The sequence below is a fragment of the Biomphalaria glabrata genome, chromosome 3, assembly GCF_947242115.1.
Source record: "Biomphalaria glabrata chromosome 3, xgBioGlab47.1, whole genome shotgun sequence".
Lineage (NCBI taxonomy): Eukaryota > Metazoa > Mollusca > Gastropoda > Planorbidae > Biomphalaria > Biomphalaria glabrata.
The window spans coordinates 41,098,927-41,109,085 of record NC_074713.1 but is presented as its reverse complement, the minus strand read 5'-3'; the positions used below and the strand labels follow the sequence as shown (position 1 = coordinate 41,109,085).

The following is a 10,159-nucleotide window of genomic DNA, read 5'->3' as shown; positions in this document are numbered from 1 at the left end:
ATGACTCAAACTCTATACAAATCCTGAAAATGTGGACTCTATTATACATTAGCCATCTGATCTGAAAATAGATTTGTTTTCATCATTTTACATAGTGCTAAAATCAGAGAGAATCACTTTTCCACATATTATGGAAAATGGTGAGATAAATCTGCTTGGCATTCTGAAGGGAAGGAGAAAGGGGTACCTACAGAGCACTAACTTGCTAGTAAGTTCATACCCAGCCCAATGTATTCTATGTATAAATATAGATTTAATCGCTGTAACAATGATCTACTATACATTATTATTTTAAAATGTGTCTCAAACATAAAACTGATACACTTCAGTTACTGAAAGAAAAAGGATACAAACAACTAAATCAACAAATATATACAACACATTTAATTTAAACATTTTATCATAAAACATCCATAGCATCAATGTTAGCATCTGCTGCTAAGTTTTGCAAATCTTTTTTACTTGTTTTGTTTTCCAATAATTTCCTGACTGCTTCATAATTTCTTTTTGACTGAAACAGAAATGTTTATAAGATAAGATACCAATTCAGTCTATAGAGAATTAAGAAATGAAACACAAAATTGTCAAATTTCAAAGAACAGCTTAGAGAAATCTAAACTTTAAAGAACTACACACATTTATACAATCAACTCCCTATGTTCATTTCAAACAAGATACCCTTTGAAAAAACTGATCTAAGGTTGGACTATAAGAGTTTATAGCGAAAGGAATATTTCAATTGCTTAAATTTTAAAAGCAAAACTAGATGCCTTGTAAGTTATTAAATAAGGTCTCTGAACGCCTTGTAAGTTATTAAATAAGGTATCTGAACGCCTTGTAAGTTATTAAATAAGGTCTCTGAACTATCTTGCCTTGTAAGTTATTAAATAAGGTCTCTGAACGCCTTGTAAGTTATTAAATAAGGTCTCTGAACTATCTTGCCTTGTAAGTTATTAAATAAGGTCTCTGAACTATCTTGCCTTGTAAGTTATTAAATAAGGTCTCTGAATGCCTTGTAAGTTATTAAATAAGGTCTCTGAACTATCTTGCCTTGTAAGTTATTAAATAAGGTCTCTGAACTATCTTGCCTTGTAAGTTATTCAATAAGGTCTCTGAACTATCTTGCCTTGTAAGTTATTCAATAAGGTCTCTGAACTAGAGGTAAAACTTAGCTTGTCATGTGATCTCTTCTAATTGAAACTTGTTTACTCCTTGAATATTTGCAGGCACTTAGTAAAATAATGCTGCCTGCTCATAACATGAATAATTGTTTAATCAATCAGACCAATTACAAACACTAACCTCTGCATCAACTGATGGTCTAACACTCTGGAAGGCAACTTCAAAATGAGAGTTATTGACCACTGGCTGGACCAGGTCACTACTGGCTTCTGTTGATTCAATAATCTCTTCCAGGCAAGCCTCCCTGGCAACTTGTACAAGGTTACCAAGGTCAGCACCACTGAAATTCACAGAATTGAGTAATACATACACACCATAAAGTACTAACAGTATATATACACACCATAAAGGACGAAGCCTATTAAAATTGCTTTTTTAATATTTACTTGTGTTCTTTACTTACGAGAATCCTTCACATCTTTTATCTCTTCCAATTCTGTCTAAACTAACATCACTTGCTAAATTTGGTCTTGTACCATTCTGAAATAAAACCATTGAAAATGTTAGTTATCTAAACTGTACACATTAGACTTTCTTTCTAAACTGTACACATTAGACTTTCTTTCTAAACTGTACACATTAGACTTTATTTAAATACTAGAACATTAAAAAGAAATTTTCTAATATTTTTTACAATTTTAAAAACAAAATATTTTTGTTTCAGTTCTAAGTTCTTTAACCAATCCATTAATTTACCTTTGTAAGTGCTGTCAAGATCTCCACTCTACCTTCAGCAGTAGGGAGACCTACATAGATTATTTTGTCCATACGTCCAGGTCTGAGGAAGGCTTTGTCTAGTCGATCTGAGAAAGACACACAATCCAAATACTAGTGAATCAACAGTAGATGTTTATATGTACAACCAATGTACAAACTTTCTTTAGAATAAATGCAATCCAACAAGCACCATTTTTTAATGAACTAAAATCAAGCTGAAAACATAAGAAATAAAGGTAGAAGAAAAGTCAATTGATAAACTATGAAGTAACTTAAAAGTAAATAAAGCATCGTGTCAGGATGGCATCTTGAATGCAGAGCAGCTGTGAGAACTCGCACATTCTTCATTGGAGCACAAAATTATATGTTGAGTCAATTTGATGCAACAAGAGCTCACCTAGTCTGTTGGTGGCAGCAATGACATACACTTCTGTCCTTTGCTCTAGGCCAGACATTTCCAGGAGAAGTTGATTGGTCACACGACTAGTTGAATTCTCCTGTCAACACACATGAAAATTGTAGAAAATAAAAAACTAAGAGAAAAAAATCAAATTATTGTGGCCATGTCTCCAAACCATTAGGTATCCACAATCATGAAGCCTTTTATCCTTTGAAAAACTCCCTCTGTTAATGGAATTAGTGACCATGAAAAATCAAAGCAGTAAAGTTTACTGTTCATAAATTCATATCACATAGTTATCTAGTTTGTGAATGAAAGGGAAAGCAGTGACTACATTTAGTCCAGGGAACAAGACTATAACATTATCATTCATTATTATGGTAACAGTATAAGAATAACAATAAATGTCTTGAATTTAAACTAAAGAAATGAGATGTACATTTAAAAGTTAAAGCTTTATGTTTCCCATTGTAACTTTAAAGTGCTAACTGACCTCTGATCCAGAAGATCTTCGAGGGCAAATGGAATCAATTTCATCAAAAAAAATCACACAAGGGGCCAGGCTGCTTGCTTTTTTAAATAAATCTCGAACATTTTTTTCACTTTCACCAACATACTGAAAAAAATAGAGACTCATTAGTTTTTTGAAAAACAATAAGATATGGTTAATATACATCTATGAATAGATTAAATGCATGAGATACTGTATTATTTATATAAATTGAAGAATAGATTTAAGTGTAGCATTTAAGTTAAGGTGCAACAGAGCAGCATTAGAAGCTATTGAGAGATACAGAAGGTTGGAGGACGACCATTAAATAAACTACTAACACAGAGAAATTAGAAAAACAAGCAAAAAAAAACTCTGATCCAACTTACTGACGAACTAGCCCTAAAACACAATCTACCCAATAACTGAGAAAAAATTACCAGATTCTCAAACAAACTCTGGGCTTAACTACTAACAACCAACCATTAAAATACATTTGATAAATAACACTAACAAAAGAATCAAATCCACTGGAGCTCAAAGTAGGCATGCTCGAAACAATTGAAAGCTATCCAAAAACAGCCATCCATATATACACCGACGGATCAGCCTTCAAAGCCACCATCAATGCTGGTCTTGGTGCCTTCATGTCTTCCCCAAAAATAAACACTTTGAAATAAGTACACCCTGTGGTGACTACTGCTCAAATTTCCAAGCTGAAATTGAGGCAATTACCATAGCTTTGCAGACAGTCGAAAACAATTATATGAAGGATACAATCACCATCAGATATTGTTGTCTTTACAGACACTCTTCAAGCACTTAACAGCAGCACCTCAAAAAGCCCAAGAGAGTTGACAACAATAATAGTGTTAATACACCAGATGATGACAATGGAACATCAACATCACATTACAGTGGATCCCTGGACACATTGGTGTCATGGGAAATGAAAGGGCAGATAAGCTTTCAAAGGCAGGATCATCTTCGGAACAACCAGATAGACCTGTTAACTACCTCACCCTAAGAGGAGTGGATCAACCAATGGGTAACAGGAAACACAGGCAGAGCCATGTACAAAGAAATGAATATGCCTAACAAACTGAACAGTATTAACGTCCTCCCCCCCAAAGAGCAATCTACAATCTTCCAACTAAGGACAGGACACACACCTCTGTTAAATTACCATCCCAATAAAATAAATCCCACACAACTCCTCCTTTGTAGACACTGCGCACACCCAAATGAAACCGTAAACCATATCCTTTTTGAATGCCTCTTCCTAATCCACCTTAGGCAGACCCTACTATCACTCCAGCCCAACATAACCAACACCCTGTACGGCAGGGCTGAACAACTGAAGAAAACAGCACACTTTTTTCCTTGGCACAGTCTGCAAAAGAGCTGACAGCTCAGCAGCAAAAAGCTGGCTAGAAGAAGAAGAAGCATACTGATCTAGATGAAACTACTACTGAAGTGACATTCTTATTTAACACAACAATGATGCATGCAAAAGGTTAACATTTCAAATATAACTAAAGTAAATCTTTATTCCACCAATAAGCTCCAGGGTTCTTTTAAGCTAATCTTTGCACTGAGCCAAGTAAGTTGGAATCCTTATATCAGGTGCTTAACATTTTAAATCTGAACATTCATCTAAAATATGAAACGTGATTGAACATATTATTTCACACAATAATTGAAGACTTTTAAAAATATTTAATTAAAAAAACGAAATTCAATGTTTAAACAAAAATAATCATGGGCTGAACATACAAACATTATAATACTGTTAATTCTATTATTTCGTTAACGTTCTATTACTTACTTTGTTTAACAATTCAGCACCTTTGATGTAAAGGAAGTTGATGCCTGCCTCATTAGCAACAGCCTGCAGAGCACAAAATTCAATTATAAACTCTGACTTGTAACATTTATTCAGTGACAGTACAAACACAATAGTAACTGTATCACATTGACACTATACAAACAATTTGAGGAGATTACCCTCGCCACAGATGTTTTCCCACAGCCAGGTGGTCCAACCAATAAAACTCCTGCTGCTGAGGTCATGCCAATAGCCTGATACAAGGCTGGTCGCTTGGTTCTTTCCTAATGGAGAAACAAAAAGCTTTAAATAGCCAAACTTTCAAAGACACTCAATAAGAGAATAAAGAATTAATAACAATTAAATCATTTCAATACTAAGTCATATAACTTTTTAACTTGTGTAACCAAGTGATGCAGTCAGATCAATGGAAAGCCAAGCTAAGTTTTTAAGTCCAGATAAAAGCCAACTGACCATAATACACAGGTTCAGTTTTTTTCTAATGCTGTCTAGACCACCAATGTCATCCCATGTAGTGTTAGGTACTAAGATCACATCTTCCTGCTTGGCGGTAGGTTTCACTTCTGTCATAGCTTTCTGTTCAAAACAAAGACATTTTTTTAACAAAATAATTTCATGATTTGTTTGCCATTATGACTTGAAAGTTAACCTTAAAGGGAAAATCTTTCCTATTTAAATACAAATATTAGGGTATTGGGAGAGAAAAATTATTTCTGATCTGGTGGATATAAGTCACAATAGTGTTTATGGTCTAACAGATTGAAAATGTTCTACCTGAAAGTCAGACTTGAGAAGTTTCACTTGAAATTGATCAATTTCTTCTGGTGTGAACACAACTTTGAGTCTTGGAGAATCTGAAAATATTCAACTGGATGTTTAGAGGACCACAATAGATGACCACAATAGATGACCACAATAGATGACTGGTACACAGTTTATCATCAGAGTAATAGGGTTAGATTTCCACTTTCTAAATGTTTTTTTTTTTTTTTGGTTACAACATAAACCTAGGTTTATATAATTCTCTTGATTTGATTTGATTTTTGGATTTGAGGCACATCGGCACAATTTAGGCCATGTCGTGCCTGCAGTCCCTTAAGGACTACTCTCTCTCTAAACAACAAGGGCCAGATTCTATACAGTCATATAATTAAAATCAAGGTCTATTCACAGTTAAAATAGTAAAGGTAGTAAAAATTTAAATATTTGGTAAAAATCTAATGTAAATAGTGCATGTTCACAAATTCAGAAATCAGATCTTCGTAGATAGCCCCACTTCCCGAATAAAGCCCAGTACCTTCCCAGGGTCGACATTATTAAATAGTGTTTTTAGATTAGTGGCTCTAAAATATTTCGCCCTGACATCCTGGTATCTGGGGCAATCAACGAGGATATGTTCCACAGTGAGGCGAGAGTCACAGTACTCGCAAAGTGGGGGCTCCTCTCTCTTCAGTACAAAAGAGTGCGTGATGTAGGTGTGGCCAATCCTAAGTCTGGACATGGTTGTGCTACCACGCCTTGTCAGACCCTTAGATGTGGGCCGCCACCTGACATCCGCCACAATCTGCCTGAGTTTACTGTGAGTCTCAGCCTCCCATCAGTTCTGCCACTCTCGATAGGTGGCAGAGGCAATACTTTGTCTCAGGTCCGAGTAGGGAATTTGGGTTCCTGACACCGCATGATTTAGGGCTCTCTTTGCTTCTCTGTCTGCGGCTTCGTTTCCCTCAATGCCAACATGGGAGGGGACCCAGATGAAGGTGACATCCCTACGGTCGGCTGTTATTAGGTCCAACAGCTTCAGGCTCTTATGTACCAATGGGATGTCAGTCTTCATCCGCCCCAAAACTTGCAATGCAGATTTGGAGTCGGAGCAGATTATAAATTTACTCCTTTCTGATGCTTTTACGGCCATAAGTGCAAGCAATATTGCGTGCAATTCGGCCGTAAAGATGGAGCAGCCATCGGGGAGTCTACGGGAGATTGTTTTGTTCCGAAAGGAGCAGGCACACGCGACCTTTCCCTCCATTTTGGATCCGTCTGTGTAGATGGTGCCACAATCTCCGTAGCTCTCCTGCAGTTCCCTTAAGTGGACTTGTAGTATGCTTGGGTCTGTATTTTCTTTTTTGAAATTAAGGAGGGATAAATTTAATTTGGGTTTATTCATTAGCCAAGGAGGATTCTGAAGGGTTTCTATTTTAGAGATTTGGTCAATGGGTGGGGTTAAATTTTGGATGGGTTCTCTCATTCGAAGGCCCAACGGCTGTATGACGTTAGGCCTTCGATTGTATAATTCTACCTCTGTGGAGTTAAATATGGAGTCAAAAGCAGGGTTCGTGGGGTTGGATTTTAGCTTGACTATATACTGCATTGCAAGCTTTTTCATTCTTATATCCATGGGGAGTTCTCCAGCCTCCACATGGAGACTTGGGACAGGTGATGTACGAAACGCGCCGAGACAGAGACGCAGGGCAGCATTTTGTATTGGTTCCAGTATTTTTAGGTACGACTTCCTTGCTGCTCCATATATTATGGATCCGTAGTCTAGCTTGGATCGAATTAGACTCCGGTAGAGCAGCAGCAAGGTATCACTGTCAGCTCCCCAGTCCGTATGGCTGAGTACTCTTAGTATGTTTAATGACTTTTGGCATTTCTTCTTAAGTTCCTTAATGTGGGGGAGAAAATTAAATTTGGAATCTAAGGTGAGGCCTAAAAATTGTGTAGTTTTCACGACAGGGATCTTCTTTTTGTGTATAAATAGTTCAGGGTCTGGGTGGAGTCCCCTTAGATTACAAAAATGCATACTAACTGTTTTGGAGTCTGAGAATTTGAAACCATTATAGTTTGCCCAACCCTGAATTTTGTTTAAACATAACTGTAATTTCCTTTCTAAGGTGTTCATGTTTTTCCCATAAGTAAGAATGACAAAGTCATCAACATACAAAGTGCACTCTATGCCAGGGGACAGCGCATTTATGATGCTATTTATTTTAATGTTGAACAGGGTGACTGACAGAATGCTGCCCTGGGGTACACCCATTTCCTGGTCATGAGTGTCAGAAGCGGAGTTGCCCACTCGAACCTGAAATTTTCGATCTTTCAGGAATTCCTCCACAAAACGGGGGAGGTGTCCCTTAAGCCCCATAAGCGCCAGGTCACGTAGAATGCCATGTTTCCAGGTTGTGTCATAGGCCTTTTCTATATCGAAGAATACAGCTACTAGATGTTCTCTTCTGAGTAATGCATTTCTAATATAAGCTTCCAGCCTTACCAGGTGGTCAGTTGTTGTCCGCCCCTGCCGGAATCCGCACTGGTAGTTTGAGATGGTTTTGCAGATGCAGCTTGTTAGTGCTATTGGTCGATAGTTAGCTGGGTCAGAGCCGTCTCTTCCCGGTTTAGGTATCGGTATAACTGTGGCTTTCCTCCAGCTGTTTGGGAAAGCGCCTGTTTGCCACACAGTTATAGACCCCTAGCAGGACTGCCAATGAGGGTTCGGGAAGGTGCTTGAGGAACTGGTAATGGATTTCATCTTCTTATAATTCTCTTCATGGCTCAAGAGTTTGGACAAGAAGTAAAGGAAAGATCACTCTTTTATTTCTGCAAGTCTGACTAGAGTTACCCCACATAACTCTAGCAGTGAAAAAAAAAAAAGGGGGGGGGAGAACAAGTAATCTACTCTGTTGTTGTTGTTGGCCTCCTTCAGTCGTAGAACGACTATGGTTCATCTCACACACTTCCTCCTCTGGCTCTGGAGCCCTATTTTGGAGAGACACTCCCATCCACAAATATCGCAGGTGGCTTTTGCTTCGGTGGTAGAAGAGCTAGCCATTTTTCGTATTGTACATTTTTCTTCCTGAGCTGAGACCCATGTTCTTTCACTGTCCATAGCTTTCTTGGTCACTGTCTCTCTCCATATGTCATTTTGGGTGTCATTTCAATATGGAAAACGCCAATCCTACACGCGATAAAATAAAAAAAAAATGGCATTATTCATTAGCCGTTATTGTGGATTGGCGTTTCCAATTTTCGTCTATATATTTAAGGAGATTTGTATGAGTTTTAAAAAGATTTTTAATACTTTCCGGAGATTACCATGACTTTTTCTTTAGTATATTTTGCAATTTCAGGAGATTTCCAGAAGCTCCTGGTAAATCAGGGGGCCGCAAGAAATCTGTTATCTATATATATAATTCTCTTCAACCAAATTTCAAAAGTAATGTTCTCAACTTTTTTCATTTTCAACCAGTTACTCTGATGACCTTACAACCCTATGAATCAAATATTATTCAGGTATTACAGACAAGAAAAAAAATTCAATCTGTTTGCATATCTTAATAAAAACAACAGTAACAAACCACCAACCTTCATGGACTGCCTTCAAATTCTTGTTATTTCTCTTGCACTCACAGATGATTCTGTGTAGGGCGCAAGCATTGGTAATTGAGATTAGAGTCTTCAGATCAGAGCCCACATATCCAGGCGTTAGGTCAGCTATTTCTGACAGGGAAACATTAGGCCCTAGCTGGACATCTTTACACAAGGCTTCCAGGATGCTTGGAAAAAAAAAAAATAACATAATTTATAAAGTCAATTGCATGTACTATTACTGTTCAAATGTTTTCAATCAATTGAGTATGTAGGCAGGAAGCTTTTTTTCAGGTCTAGGGCTCTACAGACACAAGAACAAGTGTTGGATAAGAAAGAGCTTAGCCATTCTACAATACAGAAAAGTATTAAAAGGTAGAATTTCTCGGTGACCAGTCACTTCATCCCAAATTAAATCTTTGTTCTTATTCATTGTTTAATTGTGCTATTAAGGCTTTGATTTTAAGCCCTCATTTTATCTAATATATGAATATGATTGGGAGGCGCTGTGGCTGAGCGGTAAAGATCTTGGCTTACGAACCGAGGTCCTGGGTTCGAATCCTGGTGAAGACTGGGATTTTTAACTTTGGAATATTTGGTCGCCTCCCAGCTCTAATGGGTACCAGACATTAGTTAGCGAAAAGTAAAGGAATTTTGTCATTTTGCTGGCCGGATGACACTCTTGTTAACCATGGACCACAGAAACAAATGATCTTTACATTATCTGCCCCCATAGATCGCAAGATCTGAAAGGGGAACTTTACTTATAAATATGATTATGTAGAATGCAATGCTTTTTGATATTTTTTGACATATTATTAATGTGTTTATAGTGTTTCCCCTTCCACATTAAATTCTTGATGAGAAATCTTATAATATATTGCAAATCTATTGGATGTGGGGGATGTATTATTATAATATCCTGCGCATGACATAATGATCAAAAGGCAAGGCGTGGTGGAAGTAGTGGAAATCTTTTGAGAGATGAGAACGATTAGAATAATTTTGATTTTATTTCTTTTAAACATTACAGTTGTAAATTGTGTTATAGGCAAAGAGAACTACAAACATTATTCAGCAATATGAATCAATGGATCTTCCGTCTTCTGTACTTACAATCAATAGCCTGTCTTTTTTTACATGACCTCTATACTTATAC

At 37.1% G+C, this 10,159-nt stretch overlaps 1 protein-coding gene across 4 annotated transcripts in view; it reads right to left on the bottom strand.

The window, feature by feature from the left end:
• Nucleotides 1–369: 369 nt before the first annotated feature.
• LOC106052180 (nuclear valosin-containing protein-like) overlaps nt 370–10,159 on the bottom strand; it is a 28,211-nt gene continuing 18,421 nt past the window's right edge. For all 4 annotated transcript variants that reach the window (XM_056025094.1, XM_013207488.2, XM_056025095.1 and 1 more), the window contains 11 exons: nt 8,998–9,188; nt 5,413–5,492; nt 5,092–5,214; nt 4,797–4,901; nt 4,618–4,680; nt 2,793–2,915; nt 2,297–2,396; nt 1,879–1,985; nt 1,586–1,662; nt 1,303–1,462; nt 370–511 (listed from right to left, as the gene is read on the bottom strand). In XM_056025094.1, coding sequence (XP_055881069.1) covers nt 401–511; nt 1,303–1,462; nt 1,586–1,662; nt 1,879–1,985; nt 2,297–2,396; nt 2,793–2,915; nt 4,618–4,680; nt 4,797–4,901; nt 5,092–5,214; nt 5,413–5,492; nt 8,998–9,188 — 1,240 coding nt within the window. In that variant the 3' untranslated portion in view covers nt 370–400. The remainder of the gene's footprint in view (nt 512–1,302; nt 1,463–1,585; nt 1,663–1,878; nt 1,986–2,296; nt 2,397–2,792; nt 2,916–4,617; nt 4,681–4,796; nt 4,902–5,091; nt 5,215–5,412; nt 5,493–8,997; nt 9,189–10,159) is intronic.